Here is a 25,925-nt window from a genome sequence, read left to right as displayed (position 1 = left end):
CAGACACGAAATAAACAGTCGTTCTGTCGACAACGCTACTGCCAACGACCGCCGCACAGCATTCAAACGACTGTCAGGATTGAACCAGCCAATCCGAGCTAACTTATCGACGCGTCACAAAACAGGTGAATGTGATTGGACAAGAAGGCTAGGACGCAACCAGGAAGTGCGTTTGTTAAAAACGCCGTGCTGTGTGGATCGCAAAAGAGGGGCGGGGACATACAAGTTCAGTCACATAGTCCTAGCTTATTTTTGGCTTTACAATTGTTTTATCATACGTTTGCACCAGTTGACTAGTATTAGTAATCATATTTTAGCGGCCCAAACTCGAGTGAGTCCCGTTTTAGGAAGAGTACTGACTGCTGACTCCGCCAACCCGGATGACTTTCGGCATACGCCGATTAAAAATCAATTGGATTTCTAACAATCCATAAATAAAGTTTATTTTGATTATTACGTTTATGACGTCGATTGTTTTGACTCAGCAAACGTTAACGCTGATGTTGCAATTGAAGGCCATTCAAAAGTGTAATTAAGTTAAACCACGAACCCGATGACGTAGGTATACCTGTCCGTTTCCTTGGAAACGGATTGTTTTCTCCTGCTGGACAGACAGGTAGCTTCAGTAATCGACGGCAGGTGTTGTGTCGGTGTTATTGTTGCCTTATAGTGTGGGTAAGTGCATAATATCAGTGATGTGAATGAATTAACTCGATTGGTTTCTTTAGGTTTAGTCGCATGATCTTTACCTGACTAGCTTATGCAGACTGCTGTAGTATTGTTTTTTAAATGAAAGTTGTCATTTGTTGGCTAAAGTTGAATTTCTCATGACGTCACTGTCCTCCCACAGGCGAGTGACAATTCTAAAGGTTTGAAAATGTATGGCGCTCCAGTGGATTTATCTTTTAAACACATCAGCAGTTTGACAGGTGGTACAATATGCAATATGTCTATTACATTCCTTATTCTACTTTACTGTAGTGACTGTATATTTCAGTGGACTACATAACAGTGAACTAATCATATATTATAAAGTCCAAATAATTGTTGAATAATAAATGTATATTATATTGTAGTTTTTGATCAAATAATCATATTGCAAATCGCTAACATTATTTACTTTATAATTTTTGCCTTTAATTTATAATTTTCTGAATAAACAGCCATTGAGCTATTGAACTCCAGCCTGATTATTCACTCTGGTCTCAGATGCCTGGTCAGTCGAACCCACAATAGGCCTGCGACCTTCAAAGAGAAATTCAGAGATGAAATACAATAGTCACTCCCTGCGTCTCAATAACAACAACATTGTTGACCTTGATGACCTCCAGATGACCATCGACCACTTCCTGGCTGAGCCTTCACAGCTCGCCTGGCTCGACCTTTCATTCAACAAAATCACACACATCGACCGAGTGAGTTCTTGTGTAGTAATACAAAAAACGCTGAATATTTAAAAAGATGAAATGTTTACACATAAGCACTATGGACAAATACAGTTTGTGTGTTTTTGTTCCAGGTCCTGTGTGAGCTGCATGAGCTTCGCGTGTTGTATCTTCATGGCAACAGCATTTTTATTCTGTCAGAGGTGGACAAACTGGGAGTGTTGCCATATCTACACACCATCACTCTACATGGAAATGCCATAGAGGCCAAGAAATCTTACAGGTTTAATTTGTCTGAATGTGAAATACTGTTTCGCATTAATTGTTTTGATGCTTTATAGCAAGATAACAAGTTCATTGAATAATATTAATAATAAAGGGCAGAGTGAAGCTCTAATGTCGTGGCGGAAGAGTGAACTTACATTGTGAGTGTGTGGCTATGTGAATGCTTGGCAAGCAAGTAGGTACATAACAGTGTAACAGGTATTAAAGAGCAGCTCAAGCTCAAATTACATCCTACCCAAGTCTTTATATCAGCATGGCTCTCAATCACCCACACGCAGCTGCTGGGTCAAACCCAATGAACCAATTTCTCATCGATCAATGAAACTTTGTGATTCGCAACAATATAGTATACTATATTTGTTGCTCCATAGTTTGTAGACAATGTCAACATCCTGTAGACATAAAATATGCATAACCTATGCTGTGCACGTGTGAATGTGTATGTGTTTCTGTGTTAAAGGAACCGTGTGATTTCTGCTCTGCCTCGGTTAAAGACAGTGGACTTCAGTGCTGTGACACAGCAAGAGAGAGTCATGGCAAACATCTGGCATCACAACGACAACCACAGGAGAAACAGCCTCGACACTCTACAGTGATCACTGACTCATCTGCATCTTGTGGTGCGTTGAAATAATGGTCTCATCCAAATGACCCGTGCCCTTCATCGACCACTGAAAAAACGGAATATATAGCATGTATTTCTATTTGGCGTTTATCTGCTGAAATTCACCTTTTATTATTAGATAGTCCAAAAAGTAAGCATTTGATCTATCCAGAAGAGTCAGCGACTATGTACATACATTATACATATATGACTCATGTTTACATTACAAATAGTGCAGTAAAAACAAATTCAACATGACAGTTATTATCTGATTTGTACATAATCTATTTGTCATAATCTGTTTACTGCTTATGTGTGCCCTTATTCGCGTTTGTTTACATGGCAGCATCTCAGCCAAAGTTTTGTTTTTGGATTTCAAATGTAGTTGTTTTAATTTAGAGACATGATTATTTACAACAGTGCTGACTTGGAATGGGGACTTTTGTTTTTTTATCATGTAAATGCATTTTTCCTGGTGAAATGCTTTCCATGTAAACCTAGTCACCGATAAATAAACAATAGGTGATCCTAAATATTTCTCTGTTTTTGGATCAATTAAGGAAGTACATTAAAAATATTAACTGACACTCTACAGACACATGAGCCTCATCATGACATAATAAAAACCACCAGTTATTGTCTGTGACTGTGAATAACTGTACTGTATGGATGTTCATACAGACAAAATATTACAGGTCTTCATGTTGAAAGTCTTTATTGAATTAATTAACCCCCCCAAACTTAAAACAAAAACCAAAATCTTGTTGGTACTATCCTAAGATATTACAAACATTTCAGGTAGTATTACACATTTCAGTGACAAACCTGAAAAAAAACAAAAAAAATGTGATGAACCCCTTGCGAAACAAAAAAAATCTCTAATTAACTGCATGGTTGAAATAGTCACAGCCTTGCAGATCATCCCTTTAAAGGCTTCAGAGCGGCTCACCATGCTCTCTGCCCACACGTATAGTCATGAGCAAAACACGTTTTAAAACACAAATAAATAATCACGGAAAGGTTTTGGATCATTTTATCTGCTGTGATACATAGATTGTTAAAGCTCCCCCGCGCTGCTACAATGGTTAGTTTATTAATAGGAACAATTCAATCGGCAGCAAAAAAAAAAGCTTGGCAGGCTTTAAAAGTGTTCTTGTGTTACATAAAAATGTTTTAATGACCACAAGACCTCAGCCAATCCTGACCATTAACTGTCTACAAAAAAGAGGAACTTTGTACACGCTCAACTTCCGTTATTAAATTCAATGAAAGAATTCTGTACAAAGAAGGCAAGAAAACACACCATCTCTCCCTGCAGCCCCCTTACTCTCACACACACACACACACACACACACACACTTTATCTCTGTATGCTTCTGCCGCTGTTACATGTGTAGGTCTTTGACCGACTTTGCCAAATCATTTTTTTTAAATTAGAAAACAGCAGAGGACTAATTGTTTGTAAAAACTTGAACAGAAGAAGTCTTAATCCTTTCCTGATCCCCCGTGTCATTAATGGGCCCTGTCGGCACCCACCCTGCTTGTGTTTACATCCTCACCCACCACAGAACACCAGCCGTGGGCAGGCCCCTCAACAACAGATGACACACTGTATTACAATTTACCAAACCAAACTGCTTAGTTTTTCTTATAAACATTACTGTGAGGTAAAAGTGAAAGGTCAACAGAATTACTCAGGACAGGTTTGTTTACGGTTCCATGTTGATGCAGAATGACACCAGATTTCTGTTTGATAAGCAGATACATCAGGACTACACCATTATGACCTGCTAATTTAAAATGACATCTTGACCTTAACAGAAAGTGCTTTGGCTCAGATGTATGTATGTATATTTCTTGCTGTGCACTCCGTCATTAACACGCCACAGAGATAAATCATTTCTCTTGTTCTATTTCAGACTGTATACGAGTATAGACAGCAGGAGCCAATGCTTTGTGCCAAACTTCCAGCAGCTCTGTCCAGGTTGAATACACAGTACATTCTTCCATGCCTCTGGATACCAGTCAGGGGTGTACAGCTAGCTTTGCTTGCCTTAGTACAGGCAAGAGAAACGAGCAAAATAAAGACACCCAGACAGTTCTTTAAAAACATTAAAGAAGAAAGATGAACTATGATTTGTCCGCAGCTGGTTCTGACAAAGCCTCAGCTCCACACATAACATACTGAAGAGGCCTTGTTGTAAATACGAGATCACACCCCAGTGGCCTATCTACAGTGGACATTCTTCCATTACACACAATGTCATTGAGCCATAATTAAATACAATAATGGATAGCCATAGTGTGCAATCCTAACATCGTGTCTGTCTTTGTTAGAGGCGTAGCTAAAAAAGAAAAGCAGAAGGACAGAGATGTTTTAATAAAAATGGTGAGGGTGCAGGAGTGACACAGAGCGAGCGGGATGGAAGGAGTAATATGCAGGCCAGAATCGCAGAATCAAGGAATGGCAAACTGCACCACCAGTTCTTCTTTCGCATCCACTTTGATTTGAGAGATTGCACTGTAAGCATAAGCTGCTATCTTGGCCACCTGTGGGGAAAAATGAAGACAAACTCCATTTGAATATTAGAAAAACAAATACAGTAAGTAACAACAGAAAGGCATTAGATGTCACTAAGATCTATTTTTGGCCACACATTTGGCCACACCCACACACAGGGAAATACCACACAACATTACTCCATGTGTTGGATACCCTTTCCGTCTCTGAAGATAAATGCAGCCAACGAGGAAGTAACACGCATCAAAAAGCAACACAACAGGCTCTGAAAAGATATGCCAAAAACATCCTCCATATATGCAAATAGTATGATTACCTGCTGAACATCCGAGTATGGCACCAGGTCACTCGCAAGCACTTGGTGGGGCTGGCTAGTGAGGGAGGGTAGAATGAGAGCTTTCTTCTGAGGCAGACTGTTGCTCAACACCGCCAGCTTTGTACTGAAAACAAAAAAATTAAAAAGCAGAAGTTTACTGGGGCTGTTGCATTGCCACAAAGTGGCGTGCAGTTTCGAGATTAAACACAGTTCGCCCATAACACATCACTGCATCTCTTCCAACTCGTAGATTACTCTGGACTAATATTCTTGTATAAACACAGCTGCTGTGTTATCAGACTGCCACTAAGTGTCACTACATTGGATGTTTAGTGTGACACTAGAGGAAATGGTTTATGGTACAGAATTACACAATTTCACACTTCCCATCTGCAACAGATTTACATACCAACCTGTACACGTGTATACCGAAACATCTCATTAGTTTAAATTGCATGTCACAATTAAATAAAATAAAAAATATAAAAAAAATAAAAAATAGATTGCATGTCACACATTGTCTTAAATTTACTGAGATGCTACTGAAATTACACTCAATTCTAAAAGCATCATGGGCGGCTCACAGTAAAAACGTTTACATTTTAAGCCATGATTTAACAAGCGCACAACTGAAAGGACACTTTCATATTCATGTCATAGCGATACCAAAGGTCCCACACACAGAAAGCAAAACAAAAAAAGTGCAGAAGTGCAACATCCTCCCACAACAACTACTACCCCGTCCTCGATTTTTCATCCCTCACCACTTACCCGATGTACCCCCATGAGATGTAGCACATAAATCCACATGTAGCACATCTCTAACTGATTTTTATCTCTTACAGTTCTGCTGACACCAGTGAACAACATGAGGTCAGGACAGGAAGGAGGACTCCGTCATCTTCAAGTCTCTGACCACAACAGCATTCACTACAGGCTGTGACAAACCCAGTGATCAAGATGGACCCTGGAAATTAAAGACTTTTTCACTTTTTATTCTTGTCATTATGTATTGTATGTTTTGGGTAACATCTACTGCACATCTGTCCGTCCAGGGAGTGGATCCCTCACCTGTGGTTCTCCCTAAGGTTTCTACCCTTTTCCCTGTTATAAGGGTTTTTTTCCCTGGTAGTTTTTCCTTACCCTGGTCGAAGGTCTAAGGACAGAGGTTGTTACCAACCCTGTGAAGTCCCATGAGACAAACTATGTTTTGTAAACTGTGGGCTATATAAATAAAGATTGATTTATTGATTGATACAACTTCGCCCACACCTACCTGTATTGCCGAGCTTTGTCCATGTATTCATGCTGCTCCATCATGACAGAGTCAGCTGCTGAGACATCTATGATGTTTCTGATAAGAAAAGAATAATAGCAAGTTTATTTAAGGAATAAATTATTTACTGCTTTACAGTCACAGAACATATGAATCTGATTGTCTGCGGTTGCACAAGTGCCTTACTGTGCTGTCTTGTGGAGGATGGACGTGAGGAGGGCTTGTTCATCTGTCCTTGCTGAGGGGACGTTGGTAGTGATCCAGTCGGTCCCATTTGGGGGTTTACTGACAGGGTTGGGGTGTGGTATGGTGTGGGGGATCAGCGGCTTACAATGAGAATCAGCCAACAGGTTAGTGAGAATACAAATATACAATAAACGAGGACTGTTACTGCTCATAACAGTTTGCTGCAGTTACTGTGAAACTATCAAATATATTGAAAAGGAACGCCATTATAATAATAATTAAATAATTGAATAATTGCGTCCTACGACATTTCAATTCCTGGTTGAGCTCATTCCTTCCTCTCAAAAATAAACATCTAACGACCCATTAAGACCTGGTATTAACATCTCCTGAAATATTTTATGAGTTTAACAGTCCAGATATGTCTGCTGTCATTGTGACTGAGTTTTGGTGTGTCTGTGACAATTGTCACGAGGAGCTGAGTAAATCAAAGCACTGCTGACACAGCTGAAACATGAAATACAATTTAAACAATTAGAAAGAAAATACGTGGCTGTAAATAAATCTATGTCTGCTGCGAGAGACGGCAGGTCAGAGGGCATACGCTGCGGAAGCCATCTTTAATGTATCTTGAGGAAAATTTTTTGTCACATCTGACAAAGTATTGTGATCATCCACTTGTTACTGAATCTCTCGGGATGGAGGTAAATACCAAGTCTGAACAGGGTCCAAGTGTCCTAAAGCAAGTTATTCATTCTCTAAGCTGTATGTATACTGACCTACACCTGAAAACAGCTACAACTATTCCTTCTTCATTAGGTCACACTGATTTAATTAAGATATATGTTCTAGCTGAGGCTATCTGGTCTTCATCTTTAAACGGAATTGTTGTTGTTTTCAGACCAACAGACATAAAATGTAAGACAGAAGACAAAGTGGCATGAGGAAAACTTTTTAGCAACCGACTTATTTCCGTAAACTAAAAATAGCTTGGGATCTTGAGAGAAAATACAACATGGTGCCAGGAACAGAAACATTTGTCACCATGCCTCCTAATGTCACAACTAAGTATCTTTTAAATTAATTGTAACTCAATCCTTTCTTAGTTGTTTTAAACTATCCGTTTCCAAGGTTTAGCCTCATTACCATGTTTTGCTGACCTGTACATAAAGTGCAACATGTACGACTTTCTCGTCAACATACAGATGTATAACTGTATACAATATGTAAACTATGATCATTTATCATCTAAGGATCAACTGGGCACATCAGCTTTGGACCAGGCCTTACTCGAAGGCTAAGGCTAGTTAGCTAGAGCTGGTCAATATAGGCTAATATAACTTAAAACTACGAAACAACAACACCGTGTGAATGTCGATAACGTTTTTCTAAAACACTCTTTCATGTATGAAACATACTCAATTAATAAAGTATATTACACAGGTTGCTTTTTGTTTTGTTTTTAAAAACCTGTCTGGTATTTATCTAGACACTTTTAGCCACCAGCAGCTAACAGCTACCTCTGTGGGCTCGCCCTCGTTGCTGCAACAGCAACCCATGGCAGCGTCCGATGGTCGAAGCTACACAACCGCAGCTTCCCTGGTCTCTGTCACAAACGAGCCGTGTTTCCTCCTCCACGAAAAACATAAAACTTTCCTTCTCTACGCGGACTTATTTCAGCTTCATCCGAGAGGAAGGAGCCGCTGTCAACAGCAGACGAGCTATCACATGACAGTAGAGCCAGTGCAACAAGCCAGCGACTACTTCCGGCGTTCGAGAGGCGGCCAAGTACGTCAACTGCGTAGCCTACGTCACGTGATGGACTGCAGTAAATGAGCAATCTTTAACTCCAGAAATGTCCAAATAACTTAATCTCAACACTATTTAGATATTTAAATATATCTAAAGATATCTAGATTTATGTTATTTTTCTACACACACCACTGTATCTTTCTGCCTTTGGTCAGATCTGTAAAAATTTTATACATATATTTTAAATTGTGGATTGATCCTCAGCTCCAAAGAAAGACATGTACACTTGCCTGTATAAATGTATATATATATAACTCTGTGGATGTTAAATGAATTGTGTGGGTGAAGCAAAAGTCAAAAAAATACAATAATTTCCAAATTGTTTCTGACCCATTGTGAATGGTAATGTTTATATTTGGTTGAAAAGAGTAAAAAGTACAAACTGAGCTTTTTCAAAAGTATTTGAGTGTGCGCTGCATGTACTCTTGAAGGACCAGTGAGTAGGTTTAGTAATGTTTAGTAATAAGTGTATAGGTAAGTAGAATATCCACCAGTGTAGCCAACTAGCCATCGATTTATATCCTTCTTTTTCTGACAAAGGGAACATTTCAAGTACTAGATCACATGCAATCTGTGTCTGAGTTTGTACTGCTGTAGATTTATTTGACTGATCAAAATAAATGTCACAGCCACAGGAGAAAGAAGCAGGACGGGGCTTGTAGGTGCAGATGTCTGCTTTGGCAAAGATGAAAGGGTCTCTGACACCCTCTGGCTGAGTGTGATAACAGGGTACAGCACACATCTTTCCCAACAATCCACGCATGAGCTACAGTAAGACTTTATTTCCAGTATTCTGACAGTAAATGTTTATTTAACAGTATTCTCATTCCATTGGCTAAGGAAATCATACACTCTAAACCTTCATTTTCCTGTCAAACACAATTATACAATGCAACAGTTTAGTTCAGTCATTCCCAGAGAGCATATGCATATAGTCAAACTAATATTCAGTGTTGCAGAAAGTCTGAAACGTTATATTATGCACAACCTTACTCTTCTATTGTTTAAATTGGTCACATAGATTGCAATTATTAATAGTATAGTATAGAGTCAAATCAAATCATTATATAGAGTATAATGATTGGATTTAGTATGAATGCAAGTGTATGTTAGTATGAATGTTATTTGAATCTTAGCACACTTATTAAACATTAGTGTTTTGTAATTATATAAAAGAAAATATTGAAAAAATTATACATCCATCCATCTTCTACCACTTTATCATCCACATGAGGGTCACAGCTGACATAGGGCTCTGATATTTCACCTTGTTTTCTCCATGCAATATTCCAGACTTCATTGCCTGTTCATGTATTAACTAGTTGTTGTTCATTTTTGCATTAAGTGCCTTCCAGCAACGCAGACAGAACACATCTTGTTTCTTTATGTTTTGTATTGTAGTGTCTTGTCTGTCAGCACAAAAGGTTGTTAAATTCTCCTGTGTATTAGCCTGGGGGGGGGGGGGGGGGGGGGCACTTCATATTTTGTTCACTAAAACAAAACAAACTCCAGAAAACTGGGTGTAATTAAAATATATTCCTTTATTTTGTCATGTCATTATGACAAAAACTTTCCTCCTGTACATTTGGATAAAATCACTGGTAATTGAATGAATCCTGTATCCAAAACAAAAATCCTAGAACAACTTTATCTTTAAAAAAAAAATGTAAAAAGTGGATTTAAAAAAAGTGAAATTTGGATATTTACTTTGTGCATACTTTACAATTAAAGATGTGATATCCAAAATGACAAACCCCATACACCTGAATAGAAAATGTGATGTCATTTGTCCTAAGGAGGGTAAGTTTTGATGGTTCTAATTTTAGACATGGGAATAATGTCATTGTGGGTATCTTAATTTTTATTTAGAAATGAATTGTAATACAAATATGAAGTAACACAGACTGGCTTTAGTTAAAACGTTTGCCATGCTGCTGACACATGAGTGTGAACGTATAGACGCCAGTCTGATGCGGTGGGAGGATAATGATGACTGGGAGGCGCCTCGCCTCTCATTTACCCCCGTTTCCTCCACACACCTCTTTGTTTACACTCCTTCAGGCCGGTCAAGTCCAGACAGAGCAGCGGTGCAGCAGCAGACTTCACCTCACTTCACTTCTGGGTGTGTGTGCGAGTGTGTGTGTTTAATCGTTCTTGCAAAAGCAACAATGCGTGTATCTTCGCTGCTCGGCTTCGTTGCAGTGCTCGGAGCTTCCTGTGCCTCTGACTCCGTGGTTCCTGCGCAGCTCGGCCCGCCGTCGCTCGGGTTCAGCTCTTCGGTCCGCTCGGTGTGTAAACCAATCCCCAGCACGCTGTCTCTGTGCCACGGGATCGGCTACAAGCTCATGCGGATCCCGAACCTGCTGGGCCACGACTCTCTGCGGGAGGCTCAGCAGCAGTCGGCGGCCTGGCTGCCGCTCATCTCCAAACTCTGCCACCGGGACACGAAAAAGTTCCTGTGCTCGCTGTTCGCCCCGGTGTGTCTGCCGGAGCTCAGCGGGCCGCTCAGCCCCTGCAGGAGCCTGTGCGAGGCTGTGCGGGACGGGTGCGTGCCTGTGATGAGCGCGTTTGGGTTCCCGTGGCCCGAGATGTTTAACTGCAGCCGGTTCCCGCGCGGGACCGAGCTCTGTATCCCGGCAACCGGAGAACAGGAGGGGCTAACGGCGGAGGAGGTGAAGCACGAGGAGGCACTGAAAGGTCAGTACAGTAGCTCTGGACCCGTCTCTTTTTACTTTGCTGACGTTGTGCTATGATAAACAAATGTATTGATTATTAATAGATAGATAGATAGATAGATAGATAGATAGATAGATAGATAGATAGATAGATAGATAGATAGATAGATAGATAGATAGATAGATAGATAGATAGATAGATAGATAGATAGATAGAACTCTTCATTCATGGTGTACACACACACACACACACACTGTATATGATCTGTACAAGAAAACACAAAATAGAATAATAAGATTTGGGTGAAGGGTCTTTTGCTTTTGCATAAAACTGAAGTTGATGGAATGATCAAAGTTTATCCAGTACTTACTTAAGTGCTTTCACAGGAAACTACCAAACAGATATGTATACAAGGCCACTTTTACACAAAAAGTTGAACTGAGCTCATTTGCTTGGTGCCTAAGTGTTTTGTCAACTTCAGATGTTAATCTGTTGTTAATCTCTTAAATGTTTCATTTAAATAACTAATTAATCTCCAGATTTACACAGCACCAATACATGATTATGCCTGCATGCACTGTACAACTATTAGTACAGGACAACCAATGCTATTCTATCATTATTTGATCATTATTTGATAGCAACTTGATGGATGGCTTTTGCATGTATCGCTCCTGGACTTTCTGCACAAAGGCTACAGTTCGGTGTTTTTTCTGTAATCTCTCTGTCTCTGTCGCTTCTCCATTCCTCAGGGAGCATTATTTGTGATGCCTGCAGTCTGTCTGCTGAAGGACAGACTGACATCCAGGAAAGCTTCTGCCACAGTCCTTACGGTGAGATTACACACACGTAGATTACGAAATAAAACCCAGAGTACACACTCATCGCAGAGCCAGAGTTTGTTTTACAGTGCGCGTGTGTGAAATGACACCGCAGATCTTTGTCTCCTGTCGTCTTTGTCACAGCATTTAAGATGCGTCTGGGCAGTGTGTCGACAGTGGGAGGGGACCGTCAGCTGGTGCCTACGGCCCGCAGCCGCATCCTGAGGTGGGCCGGGGGAGGTGCTGAGAGGGCCGAAGGGATCGGAGGTGCGATGGCACACAGTGCTTTGTGGTTGCAAGAAGGAGGCATCTGTACTTGTCCTGGTTTAGATTCTGCAGTTGCAAACAAAGACGGGGAGCTCGAGGAGGAGGAGGTGGACAGAGGACAAGCTAAAGGAGGGAAGGAGAGGATTGGGTTTCAGGGCGGATGGTACCTGGCTCTGGCTCAGGCTGAAGAGGGAAGGCTGGTGCTGACTCGGCTGGTGAGGTGGACCCGAGAGGACAAAGAACTGAAGAAGTTCATCAGAGCTCTCCTTAGACAGCCTTGTCCAGAGCTGTAGACATGCAGTTACTTCCTCATTGACAGTGTGGGGTCTTGTGTGACATCAACATCATGTACCCTAGTATTTACCAAAGAGGACATCAGGAGATAATACTGAATAAATCACTTTATTAGAGACAATTTAGAGTTTAAAGGTGAGTTATGTGTAACTGCACATCTATAAATCTATGTATGTGCCGCTTTCTTTATGAATGAATGTCGATTACATCTGACTATGATGCTAAATGTCAGATCAAAGCACCAGATCAAATCTTGAGAGCTACTATATACTGTATATGTTGTGTTATTTGCCATGTCAGTATTCCCTCAGAGAATAAGAAAGCATCATTTTTGTTTACCTTTGTAAACTTCACTGTAGTTCTTAATATCTCACAATCGCTTTTCAACAAAGGTTACATCTACACAGAGCATGCAATTTTAATGCGATTTTTTTATTGTATTTTGTGTACATTTGTGTATATGGAAGAAACTAAATGTTTTTTGGTATCAGACAGATTCCATCATATTTTCTATTTTTGCATATTTGGGATGAACCAAGGTAGTTTCTGTCAAGATAAAAAATCTCCTATTCTGTACTACCTGTGTTGTAATGGCGTTTGAATACTTTTATACACATGTTCTTTTTTCTTTTACTCTTTTACTTGATTAATATCTTGAGATACTTAAATCTAAAAACACCTCTAAAGAGAAGCACTGGGAAAAAACAAAACAGGAACATAAACCAGAACCATATGTTTTACTTATGTGGCTTGATTTTATTTAATAAGCTTTGATGGACAGTAACACTTATACTGTATTGGGTTATATTAGACAATATTCCATAAATTAACTCTTTATTTGCATTTGTAGCTTTCTTTCTATCATGACTCAGTGAAACTAGACGCCGTACAGCCACACACAGACACTCACCTGTTAACTTGATATATCAAATGTCTGTGTCAAATGGCTGCCTTTCTCTCTTGTTTCACTCTCTGCTCTTTTTTATTTTCCATGTTGCTCTTTTACCATGGATTGGAAGCTGTGTGTCTTAACTTAAAATGACAAAAAAATAATTTAAAAAATCAATAATAAGTGAACACTGACACCAGTTCCAACAGCTTTTGATTGAAAATAATTACAGGACATATAGTGACATGCACGTGACACATAAATTATTTATACACCCAGTCCTCTTACCTTCTCGCAGGCACACACACACACCTTTGTCTTTCTGCCTTCGTCTCAACTGAAGTGTCACCTTCATCTTCGTTGTCCTCGGTACAGCTTCTCCTCTGCTCCCATCTAACATTCTACAAAGCAGGTGAGTTAGTCTATTTGTCAGGGAGCAGCAAGAGAAACTTATCATTTGATGTAGCATATGTTCTATGTAGCAGAAAACCTGTGGAGTAGAAACCACTAAAGAAATGGTGACGTATCAAATGTCTGGTGAACGAGATGGTCGCTTTCCACTGCCTCATCTGGCATATTTGAATATTCAGATAGCGCGTGTGATAACGTTTCAATTTAAGTTTTGTACTAACGTCTAAGACAATATATTACATACATTGATGTATATTTATTATTTCTTTGCTTGTTAATTATCTGAAATAACCTATTCCTAGATATTTTATCCCATCAAATATTTAGGTGTCGAGTCATATGACTTTGTTATTTATCTCCTTTTGAATATGAAGTCATCACGATTGCATATTTACAGAAATAGAATATACTGTAATAGAATACGCTCTATTGTCATTGTAGGAAATAGTACCACAGATGTGATTTTTGCTTTGATGGAGAAGTATAGAGAAGATCAGAAGGAGAGTATCACTGGTATTATCAGGAGTCAGGAGTGGCAGAGATGTGTGTGAGGGTGGTGCAGGACATGTGTGAGGACAGTGTGTGGTTGGAGTGACAGATGGGTTCAAGGCGAAGGTGGGATCACATCAGGGATCAGCTCTGAGCCCCTTCTTGTTTTCAATGGTGATGGACAAGCTGACAGATGAAGTCATGAAGGAGTCTCCATGGACTACGTTGTTTGAAGATGACATTGTAATCTGTAGGTGAGAAGAGAGGATGGAAGAGAGCCTGGAGAGGTGGAGGTCTGCAATGGAGACATAATTCCTGTGTGTGAGTGACAGTGAGACAAGAGGTTTGAGTTTAAACAGCTGGGGTCAACCATCCAAGACAATGGACAAGGGTGGTGAAGAAGAGAGTGCAGGCAGGGTGGAGTGGGTGGAGGTGATGTGTGACAGAAGGATAGCAGCAAAAGTGAAAGGGAAGGTCTTCTAGATGGCAGTGAGACCTGCTATGATGTATGGCTTAGAGACAATGCCACTGTCTAAAAGACAGGAGGTGGAGGTGGCAGAGCTGAAGACTCTTTGGGAGTGACCAGGATTAGACAGTATTAGAAATGAGGGACAGCTCAAGTTGAACTGTTTGGAAAATAAAGTGAAAGAGGCAAGCATTCAGGGCTTATAGCTATAGGGAAGAAATCGTTTTTGTTCTTGCAGATCTGTGTCACCAACCTGATGGTGACAGTTCTGTGTGTGTATGTGTTTCTCTCTGTATGAGCAAGGATGCCGTCTCCTGCTATTGCCTTGGCCTTTCTCCCCCTCCTGCTGACACTGATCATCAGATACCGTTACTACTTTGTGCTGTTCTATCGGGCCATCCTGATCAGGACATGGAGGGACTGCGTCACTGGTCTAAGTCGAGAGGAACGCGTCTTCCAGTATGTTCTCACTCACGCCACGCCTGGAGACCCTGACAGCATCTTGGAAGCCTTTGATGTTTGGTGCAGCAAGGTGGAGTTCATCAGTAACATTGGGCCTAAAAAGGGTAATGAGACAATTAACAGAATACAAAGTTGTTTGTTTATCAAAAACATGACTTGAGAATCTCTATCCCTCAACACATTTTGATGCACAGTATGTGTGTTTTTCGTGTCTGGCCCCATTGTTTGTAGGGAAGATCCTGGACCGGCTGCTGATAGAGCAGAGTCCCTTGACAGTGCTGGAACTGGGTGCCCACTGTGGCTATAGCACAGTGCGAATAGCCCGTAATCTGCCCCTTGGTGCCAGGCTCTACAGTGTTGAGATGGACCAGAGGAACGCTGTCATAGCAGAGAAAATCATCCGCCTGGCGGGGTTTGATGATGACACGGTGAGGCAGCAGAAATATTTAAAGAATTTAAAAACTTTATCAACAATTTGGAGCCCTTTCATTTCATAAATTGGATACAGAAATGAAATGACCATATCACTGAGATAATCACACATACTATGTTCTTAAGGTGGAGCTCATTGTGAATCCTTCTGATGAGGTGATCCCTAAGCTGCGGTCTGACTACGGTTTGGATAGACTGGATTTTGTCTTCATGGACCACTGGAAGAAATCCTACTGCCCTGATCTGCAGGTAGCCATAATAAATCATTTGAAAGGTTGTATATAGGGAAATGACTGGAAGAGTCTGGGTTGAGCTTGTGTGTGAACCACCTGCAGATGCACAAACCCAGAGTTGCAAAAAAACAACTCACATTTGACAATAAAGCGATGTATATTCCTGCATTTGACTGACTCTAAAGTGAGTCCAGCTCAACTTTCTTCTTTACTTTATACATATATAAACTACACTTAGCCAACCATAACAGTGAGTTATAGTTGTGTTCCTTTGCATACCTGGTCAACTTGCTCATGGTTGTGCCTCTGTGTGTGCTGCAGATGCTGGAGGGCTCTGGTCTGCTGGGGAAAGGTTCTATGATAGTGGCGGACAACGTGCTGTTTCCTGGCGCTCCAAAGTTCCTCAGACACATTCGTAAAAGCGGCTTATATGAGTGGAAAATCCACCGGGCTACACTGGAGTACAGCAAAGGCATCAGGGATGGGATGGCCGAGCTGGTGTACCAGGGAATCAAATAAGATCATCCAGACAGAAATACCACACATTGTTAGTCAGATACACATTTTGTAGAGGAAAGGAATGATGTGATGATTGTAAACCCTGTGTTTTTTTGTTAATAAATGGGATGATACGGATAAATGTAAATCCTTAAAAACGATCCTCTCATGAAAAACTGGAGCATCTTTTTTCCAGACTGGTTAAATAATGAATAAAAAAAAAACTCACCTCGCTTGCAGCGCCCTCTCCTGGGTTAAAAAAACAAGAACGCAGGGATCTTTGTCACTTATGACTACTCCTAACGTGATCTTCTGTCAGCTATCAAATAATAAAAGCAAATCCTCAGTGGAAAAAATAAATGTTAATTTCTCTAAATCCATAAAACATACTGCATGGACTGGTTTAAATGGGGAAATGTATTACCTGTTAAAATCTCACCTGACAGTAAATGTTCACCTATGAACTCTCGAGCAGCAGCGCAGAAATCTTACACTTTACAACACAAAATCTCTCTCATAAGACTCCACATAAGTATACCACGTTACACTTTGTTACGTGGTTACACACTAAACTGTAGAAAACAAAGTCACATCGTAATTTCATCAAAATAAGTTACTTTAATAAAAAACAGTCAAGGCCTCTTATCATTTTCTGTACAATCAACACCATGTAAACAATACATTTTGAGAAAAACATGAGACAACTTGGATGGCCGCTGTGTGTGTGTGTATTAGTATTTCAGTTCAAATTGTTAATGAATGTTTTTAACAAAAACACTATGATTTCAACTTGTTAGAAAGTCCATAAGCTGTGAGACAGAAATGGACTTTGTGGTGAAGGTTTGTCAGTGTCCTTTATTAGTAAAAAATTATTTAGCTGACTGCACTGCAGTGTGTGCTCAATCAGCTGTTTGGAAGGTTGGAAAGTGACACATGACTGAAGATGTGCGGTCAAAGTTGAAATGTCAGGTCAATGAAATGATGTCAGTGAGCGGTTGTGTGCCTGACTGGTAATAAAACAACATTTTTATGTGTGTTTTCTAACATTTCCTGTAAAACACAAAAATGTGTAACTGCTGTGACTCACCTGAAAGGCGACATGTATTTACCAGCACCACAGTTGGCCTCAAAAAAACAAAACATGACATGTACACCGTGACTTTAACATATTGTACAGCCATGTCCTAATTTTACAGGATCTTATAAAAGTGAAGCTCACACCAATGTCCAGTGACATCCATAGCATTTCAGTGACTGCTGCTTGCCAGGAGACACTTCTACTGGATTTACTCAACATCTATCTGAAGAATATTATGGCCCAAGGAGCAGCAGTCATATTCAGGTATCCAGCACCAGAGAGCTTGATGGAAACTAAAATTGTCTTTTGTCTTAAATCATCCATTGATCTTGGTCTTGCTCTGCTCCCTCCATGTCCACCTGACAGACACAAACAGATCCAGATTAGGGACTGTTAGTGTTATTTCTCTGTTGAGAGAAATTAAAAGAAAACAATACTCAAAGTCATTTAAGTGAATTACGTGCTCTTCATGTTAAAAATGATTACACAAATCATATATTAAAGCACCTCGTTGATCTCGCCATCATCAGGAGACTCATTGTAGTCATTCATCTCATCCATGTCCTGCATGTCTTCTTCATCTTCAGAATCTTCCTCACTGTCCTCCTCATCCTCGTCATCTTCCTCGTCCTCCTCTTCGTATCCTGCCTGAGCCCAGCAAAAAGAGTAATACTTGAAAAACACAAACAAAACCCTGGCTGCTTATTTGAAAGGCATCTAAATGGCCAAATACAATATCATGCAGGAGTGAGTCAGTCTTATGACATGAGGTGCAACAACTTGCAGCTTTTACTTTACTACTTATTAATATTGTAAACAGAGTTATTTAATACAGCAGTGAGTAAACTGTTAGAGCTGTACTTCGAGATCTGGAGGCCATTAATGCAATACATGTTACGGTCTATGAACACGCAGTACCTCAAAAATAGGTTTTCCAATTGGCATCAAGTTGTTGTCCTTTTCTGCAATGCTCTGCAACTGACAGAAGAAAAAGAGCGACATGAGAGCCTGGTTGATTCTGGCATATGATATTTGTGACCAGATTCTGGACAAAGCTTTGTCCACAATCTGGTCACAAATATCACAACTTTGAGAACACGTCTTTATTTTTGTGTTATATTTTCACGTTGGTTGTAATATCACCACATGACGTTTTTACCTGTTAGATACCAATCAGCTGCCCAAAAAACTTAATCAGTCAGTCCAGTATCAGTATCAGTCTTTGTTAGCACAATGTGTGTGAATGTTTCAGCAAGGATGTTGTTGTTGTTGTTTATTTACCCAGGTTTGGTGCTGCTGTTCCTGCTGGTGCAGCTCGGTCTCATCCACGCAGGGTCGGTCCAAGTTGAACCACAGGGTCTCAGTTATCCGGGGGAAGAGCGAGGGGAACAGCGTGGACATATCTGTCACACAGGGACGACAACAGCCATAGTTTTATTCAGAAAGTGTGTTTGTAGTGAACGGGCTAGGGGGTATATGTATATAGCGGCTTTAGCCGAGCAACAAAGCGATAACCATCGGAACAGTAATGTGTCCATTAGTCTCGTATTCGTCTTTTTGTATTTCACACGATAAGTAAAGGTAGCGCCTAGGAATTAAAGTCTTCATATGTCAAACAATGTCACATCTATTAATAGTATTGTGTAAAAAGTGACACATAATTACTTGCTATTTAAAATGTAAGTGAGTTTTAGCATAAATACCTGCCGATTTCACGATGCAGGTTTCCCAAAATTCAAAACAAATTTAACCGGAAGTCGCTGGTGTTCTCTTAAAAGAGTCCTCTCTTCCAGTCACTTTGCAAGAGTTCCGCTTAAGCGGGAGTTAAGCCACCGGAAAATTTGAAATACGCAATATTTTATTGATGTCAAATAATTCCAGATGCATTTTGTTTCATAAATTTGACAACATATTAACAAAACAACCTTTTTTTATATAAACTAAAGAAAGCACAGTGAGCAAACCTCTGTCAAGGCCACTCAGTTTCCCTCGGGGTCAATATTCACTGCACTTCTCCTATCTCACAAGGTTAACTGTTATTTACAAAGGAAAAAAACCCAACATAAAACAAAATTCCTGAATCCGGAACTGTGTTCCCATCCAAAGAAAGTGTGAATGAAGGCCTTTTCCACATGTCATCATAGAATAAGTACTATTCATTTGGAGTGTCTCACACTTGGCCTTGTGATAGGAGGTCAGCATGCACATCATTATTCATATTTTAGTTTTACAACCATGTGTTGTGTCAAAATGACTTCTGCTTAAAAGACCAATATAAACAATACGCCCGTTTCCACATTTAATTCCCCAACATTTAAAAAGTAGTAGTCTATTGTGTCACAGTGTATGGAAAGTGCCCTATTTAAAGCCCATTACAAGAGGTGGACTAACTATTATGGACATATTATAGAACTGCACAACCCTTATTTTAATACTCACTGAAATGAATTATTGATAAGTCACTCAGAATTCAGAATTACCTTTCACATATGCATAGAGTATCACAATTATTCATAAACTGTACTGGAAGGAATGCTTGCACATTCCCAAAATGTAACAACTCACATGAATAATGTTGAGTAATTTCAGTTTTAGTGAAGTCAGGAGACTGCAACTCAACTTAATTGCCATAATACAACTCTTTCAGGTCACACTGCCATATGCTTTGTGTGCATGTTTGTGTGTGTGTGTGTGTGTGTGTGTGTGTGTCTGTGTAGGAGGAGGAAAACCTTGAGATAAGACAAACCCTCCTCGCAATGAGATATAATTCACAACCGTGATTATAACACAGACACACACTAACTTTCTCACTTAATCACACACACACACTTGCAAGTCAGACTTTGGACTTTGGAAACTTGCAACCTTATTTTCAGTTAGGTGCTCGTCACACACACACACACGCACAAATATAAGAACAGATGCGTTCCTTCTAAATCTTGTTTAGTCTTGTCTAGTGTGTAAAAGGTGACTGGAGACGTTAACTTGTGGGAAAATCTTTGCAGTCATCAGGAAGAAATTATTGAACAATCTAACAAGGTAAAGTGAATCAGTAAATTATTTCTTCATTTCCTGATCTTGTAAATTTTTAGTAGGGAAAATTGAATAAAGTACTGTTTACAATTTTGAACATTTTCCCCTGTATGATTAAATTATTGGTATGTATAATGATATATTGTGATTTTTATTTTCCCTATAACAATGATAGAGACAGAAAGATTCTTTACTCTCCGACTCATTGTTCTAGCTGCTTTTATAGGCTGCATTAAATGCTCTTAAATCTCCATCCATTGCCACAAAGATTTAGCATCTTTAGCTGAAAACATTCACATACAAATATAGTCTGAATACATTTGCGACATTTCAATTTTCCATTGGATTTACAGAGTTATGTAACAGTGTGTATTATTACATCAGACATTGTGCCTCATTGTCTGTAATAATGACTGAGTGTTGAGAATGACTGAGTTGTTGCAACTCAAATTTCAGTTTCAGTTTTTTTTCTTTGAAAGGAAAATGACACATTTGTGGCAGGTGTGAGTTCTCTGAATGTCATATCCAGAAGTTTTGCACCACATTTAGGAACTGTTTAACAGGCCAGTATCTGTATTATATTTACAGTGTATGTCTGGGTCCTTGTTAACAACTGATGCCTGTTACCTAGCACTAAACACTAAAGTTATGAAAATTAAAATTCAGGAGTCTGGCCAAACACAACATATACACAAGAATATAGAAAAAGAACACCACACGACATGAAAATGGCAAAAATGAGCAATCATCTTTGAAAAAACCTTTCTTAAAAAAGAAAAGAAAAATCAGAGTAGAACACTCATGGGTTTCTTGGTCCACATTTGAATTTATCACCATGTGGCATTGTCTGTCATCCCTATACTTGTTTATTCAGAAATTCAGAGTGATGTATGTTGATGCCTCTTTTCCACAGAGCCATGTGGGTCAAACTTTCCTTGCTGCTTGTCGTCTCCAGTGGCGCACTGTCTCTAGATAAACTCAACATGTGTATGGATGCCAAACACCACAAAGTAGAGCCTGGCCCTGAGGGAAAACTTTATGGACAGGTGATTTTGTCAGAGCAAATCAAATGTTATTTTGCTACAGTAATATACGTAAGAGGGGGTTTTCCCCCTTCCTTGCAGGTTTCCGACCATGTTTCTGCATCTCATTTCATCTCAACAGCATCAAGTGACCCCTCTTTGCTCTTCCTCTCCAGTGTACTCCCTGGCGTGACAATGCATGCTGCACAGCCAACACCAGCGCAGAGGCCCACGAAGATAACTCTTACCTGTACAATTTCAACTGGGATCATTGTGGTCCTATGAGCGACAAGTGCAAGAATCACTTCGTCCAGGACACTTGCTTCTATGAGTGCTCACCTCACTTGGGACCCTGGATACAACAAGTGTGTAGTATACATTTGTACTCTCTTGTATGTGCGCACTTGCAACACTAGATGGCAGTGTGAGAACACGACAGGACTTGGGGTGTAATTTGTGTCATTTGTACACATCTTTATCCCTCATCTACATGTCATAGTATTGCAACTGTCCTCTAAAATGACAAAGTATTCATTTGTGGATCAGGTGGTTCAAAGCTGGCGCAAGGAGCGGATCGTAGATGTGCCTCTGTGTATGGAGGACTGCCACAGCTGGTGGGAAGACTGCAAAGAAGACGTCACCTGCAAGAGTGACTGGCACAAGGGATGGGACTGGAGCTCAGGTGAACACAAAACACCACTCATATGCACACAAAACAGAGATTTGCTCACACTTTTCTTTAATTTAGTTAGTTTAATTCACACACCTTTGCACATACATTAAAATCGGGGGTCAACTGATGAGGGTTTTTATATGGCCAATGCCAGATTTTAGAAACCAGTGCAGCCGAATGCCGATAAGTAATGCAAATTTGTTTTGGCTTTAATCTGCAGTTTGTGTCTGCTTTTCATCTTCTGGATGAAAAAAAGTTTTAATGTCTTAGCAGTATTTAAAAGTTTCGAAGAACAAAAATGTGTAAACTAAGGCTACTATAAACAACATATATACATGATGATATGTCACACTCCATATGAAACGGTTAGTTATGCACATAGACATAAATGCATCATTATATGTTGAAAAGACAGTTCAATTTACAAATTACAAATGTATTTCCTTATTCCATACAGGTATAAATAAATGCCCTGATCAAAGCAAGTGCAGAAAGTGGACCGAAATTTACCCCACACCCAAGTCCATGTGTGAACAAATTTGGTCCAACTCCTACCAGTACACCAGCCTCTCCAAAACCTCAGGCCGCTGCATGCAGCTCTGGTTCACTGGGCCAAACCCCAACAGGAAAGTAGCCGAGTACTATAACAACGCACAGCAACACCAGAGTTTTGCCGTTACAGTGCTACTTTTCCTGGCTTTTGCATCTGTGTCTGTGGCAACGTCCTAATATGCTATTCTTCACATGATATCATATGTGTCCTTAGCGGTCTCAATAAAACTTATTTAAAATACTCTCTCTGTCTCTGTTGATTTGTTTTTTTTTCTGTCCTTGTCTGGCAAGATTTAATCTGCATACGGTTTATTATCTTTGAGATTTATAGCTCTCTTTAATTTCTCCCTATCTTGTTCTTATCCTTACGCTGTGTCCAGTCATCCTGGTGTGATCATTTGTGTGTGTAATGGGTTCAAATTTCAAACTGAAGAAAAAACAAAGCAGCTCTCCTTCATCTGATTAAAAACAGAAAGAGAAAAAGAAAGAAAAAAACAAGATATATTCCATGCACACAGGTATAAACATAGTCACAATCGAGACATCTTAAACTTGTGTACAGACAAAGCATGAGAGGACATGCCATACATTGTATTACTGTAGATCTCTGGGATGACATTTCTCTTCAGTGCAGACTATGGATCATCTTAACAATATACGCCTTCAAAACTGACCCAGGATCTGCCGTTCTCTCTGTTTCTCAGCACAGGGCCTGAGCATTGGGCTCTCCTGCTTGGTAATTATGGGTTTCCTATGTGTGTGTGTGTGTGTGTGCGTGTCAATGCCACGTGTGAATGTGTTCTCACAGGTTTTTCAGTTGGGCTGACGATAGAGGATGTTGGCTGCACAAAGATAAAGAGTATAATACATATAATACATTTTCTTCTGCACTGTTCAATTTCATAATCAAGGCCTGAGAGGATTATTCTTTTCAAGTCATAACTGACGCAGCCAACAGTATCTTCATGTTTCCCTTCTAAGAAGTAGCTCACAATCATACCCTTCATGAAGACACCCGTGTATCATTCAAGATTGCACGTTTAGCTCTGAACCCCAGCACATAATTTCCATTTCTTTTTTCATCTTCACACATTCAACTCATATGCAGAGAGGTGCATCACAATCACATTCATTTGTCATAATGCAGTTGACTGTACATTTCAAACCAGTCTGAGCCTGAGAACCTATAACTTTTATTGCACCTCACTATCAGACACAAATTAAATACATTTTTCGGTGTGCAACGGCCTTTATTGCCTTGTTGTTAGTAAGTTGTTGTTTTTATTCAAAAAAGTTTTTTATGGTGAGACGGCTTGGAAAAAAAAATCATATTTTGCTTCTTGTAAACACCCCCCCACACACACACACACACACACACTCCAGGTGTAGGGGCAGCACTGGCAAACCACAGGAAACAACCAGCCCACTTTGTAGGTCCCTGTGCTTTATTCTGACTTAAGCCACTCTTTACTGTGTTTTCTTTTCCACTAGTCGGCCACAAAAAAGGTCTGAAACATAAATTGTGGCGTAATTACCCACACATACATACACATACATGGCAAAAGAGAGAAAAGAGGTTAAGTTAAAGTGAGGGAGAGTTGGGCAGGGTGGTGTGTGTTGTCAATGACCTCAGAAAAGCAGAGTATTAATAGCCACAGGGACAGCAGCCATCCCAGAGCTATTTCTGTTTCTGGCTATGGCACCACACTCTGTGTGTGTGTGTGTGTGTGTGTGTGTGTGTGTGTGTGTGTGTGTGTGTGTGTGTGTGTGTGTGTGTGTGTGTGTGTGTGTGTGTGTGTGTGTGTGTGTGTGTGTGTGTGTGTGTGTGTGTGTGTGTGTGTGCCTGTGTGTACATAGGCACAAATTTTGATTTAAACCTATCTTTGTGAGGACATGTTAAGGAGCGAGGACAGGTTCTCACAACATTAAAAGACCTTTGATGGTTAAGATTTAGTTTTAGAATTAGGATTAGGTGATGTTTTAGGGTTGGGCGTTGGTTGTGATGGTTTAAGTTAGGGTCAGGGGCTCGGTTATGTGTTATGTCTATGACTTTGTGTCTGTTTTTGTTACCTCTTTTGGACCTCAGTAGCGCTCATGGAGACCTAAACCTGGTCCAAATGAGGCAGAACCTTATTTCTGAGGAGGTGGATAAGTTTACGTGCTAAGATTTGAATTGTGGTTAGGTTAAGGTTAGTGATAACGCTTCGTTTAGGCTGTCCAAATGTTACAGAAGTCAATACAGTGTCCTAAAAAGAATATCTCCACAAACCTGTGTGTGTGTGTGTGGTCTGGGAAAGAAATTACTTACATAACTGGGTTGTTGCTGCTTGTGTTGAGGGATTACTGCAGTGGTGCCTCCTTTGTGGCTGCCATTGGAGCCATAATACTACAAGAGGGGAGGGGAAATAAAACAAACAGTTAATGGGTTATTTTATATCAATGTTTCAGGACCTGAAATATATTTTAGTACTTTAGCCTTTTATCCATATTGGTGAAAATTGTATTTTAATTTGCTACAAACTCCCAGGTAACTCTTAATGGTGTAAACCTACCTAAAGCTTTCAAGTCACTTAAACCCATGTATGTCAAATGCCCATACAAGCAGTGCCAATAAGAGTGAGTACTGGGAAAAATACAAAAAAACTCAATTACAGTGATGGAAAAAGTTGTATTGTGACACATTATTCAATAGCAATAGTAAAAAGCAATGAAAAAGTAATAAACCAACGTGGCAAATATTTTTGTTGTGATATTGTGAAATTTAGGCTACTGCGCAACGAACGAATGAAAGCGTTTCACTATTCTTTCTCTTTATTTTATCCCTCCTTTCTTTCTCTTTCCATCTCCATCCCTCCTTCCAAGAAAGTTGTTTCAAGCTAGCCAGACACAGACACAGAAGGAAATCAACGTGGATTGACTCTTTTACTGGAATTAAGGGCTCTAATGTAATCTTCTCACCAGGCTCTTTTATTTTGAAAAATGTAACAGGAAGTACTATGTGTTGACACTATGTGAGGCTTGACGCGGCTCGTCGTCACTGTTGCTCGCCGCTGTCCTGTGTGGATTTACATACCCTGATTTCCGTGGGACACAGGAGGAGGATATTACGGCTTTCAGGAACTGAGGAAACAGACGCAAACAGCGCAACTTTACGAGTTATTAACTTCCAGTCCAACTGTCGTGACAACGTGCTAGTTTACCGCCATAAGAGTAGCGCGTGTGCGACTTTCTCCGGATAGTTTTT

The 25,925-nt window shown here is 40.0% G+C and overlaps 6 protein-coding genes across 6 annotated transcripts; 4 read left to right on the top strand and 2 right to left on the bottom strand.

The window, feature by feature from the left end:
- Positions 1-877: 877 nt before the first annotated feature.
- On the top strand, positions 878-2,266 carry lrrc51 (leucine rich repeat containing 51; the record flags this gene model as incomplete). The annotated part of the gene is made up of 4 exons (XM_083886928.1): positions 878-929; positions 1,210-1,415; positions 1,520-1,668; positions 2,131-2,266. The coding sequence occupies 4 exons, from the start codon at positions 878-880 to the stop codon at positions 2,264-2,266; spliced, it is 543 nt and encodes a 180-aa protein (XP_083743054.1).
- A 723-nt stretch (positions 2,267-2,989) lies between these two features.
- lamtor1 (late endosomal/lysosomal adaptor, MAPK and MTOR activator 1) lies at positions 2,990-8,297 on the bottom strand. Its single transcript, XM_083887358.1, has 5 exons — positions 8,094-8,297; positions 6,574-6,713; positions 6,388-6,465; positions 5,112-5,235; positions 2,990-4,824 (listed from the first exon to the last, which is right to left on the bottom strand). The coding sequence occupies exons 1-5, from the start codon at positions 8,130-8,132 to the stop codon at positions 4,732-4,734; spliced, it is 474 nt and encodes a 157-aa protein (XP_083743484.1). The 5' UTR covers positions 8,133-8,297; the 3' UTR covers positions 2,990-4,731.
- Positions 8,298-10,410: 2,113 nt separating this feature from the next.
- Positions 10,411-12,442, top strand: sfrp2l (secreted frizzled-related protein 2 like; the record flags this gene model as incomplete). Its single annotated transcript, XM_083886154.1, has 3 exons — positions 10,411-11,086; positions 11,818-11,894; positions 12,027-12,442. Exons 1-3 carry the CDS (start codon positions 10,554-10,556, stop codon positions 12,440-12,442), a joined length of 1,026 nt encoding a protein of 341 aa, XP_083742280.1. The 5' UTR covers positions 10,411-10,553.
- A 2,560-nt stretch (positions 12,443-15,002) lies between these two features.
- tomt (transmembrane O-methyltransferase) lies at positions 15,003-16,344 on the top strand (the record flags this gene model as incomplete). The annotated part of the gene is made up of 4 exons (XM_083886631.1): positions 15,003-15,264; positions 15,392-15,588; positions 15,719-15,841; positions 16,147-16,344. 4 exons carry the CDS (start codon positions 15,003-15,005, stop codon positions 16,342-16,344), a joined length of 780 nt encoding a protein of 259 aa, XP_083742757.1.
- Positions 16,345-17,019: 675 nt separating this feature from the next.
- anapc15 (anaphase promoting complex subunit 15) lies at positions 17,020-18,802 on the bottom strand (the record flags this gene model as incomplete). Its single annotated transcript, XM_083887090.1, has 4 exons — positions 17,020-17,760; positions 17,909-18,049; positions 18,320-18,379; positions 18,683-18,802. The coding sequence occupies 4 exons, from the start codon at positions 18,800-18,802 to the stop codon at positions 17,713-17,715; spliced, it is 369 nt and encodes a 122-aa protein (XP_083743216.1). The 3' UTR covers positions 17,020-17,712.
- A 2,549-nt stretch (positions 18,803-21,351) lies between these two features.
- folr (folate receptor) lies at positions 21,352-22,858 on the top strand (the record flags this gene model as incomplete). Its single annotated transcript, XM_083886927.1, has 4 exons — positions 21,352-21,480; positions 21,633-21,821; positions 22,003-22,138; positions 22,587-22,858. 4 exons carry the CDS (start codon positions 21,352-21,354, stop codon positions 22,856-22,858), a joined length of 726 nt encoding a protein of 241 aa, XP_083743053.1.
- Between the last annotated feature and the right edge of the window lie 3,067 nt (positions 22,859-25,925).

This window comes from Microchirus variegatus, assembly GCF_963457635.1.
Source record: "Microchirus variegatus genome assembly, chromosome: 3".
Lineage (NCBI taxonomy): Eukaryota > Metazoa > Chordata > Actinopteri > Pleuronectiformes > Soleidae > Microchirus > Microchirus variegatus.
Note: the sequence above shows the minus strand (reverse complement) of the source record. Positions and strands in the feature narration are given on the sequence as shown.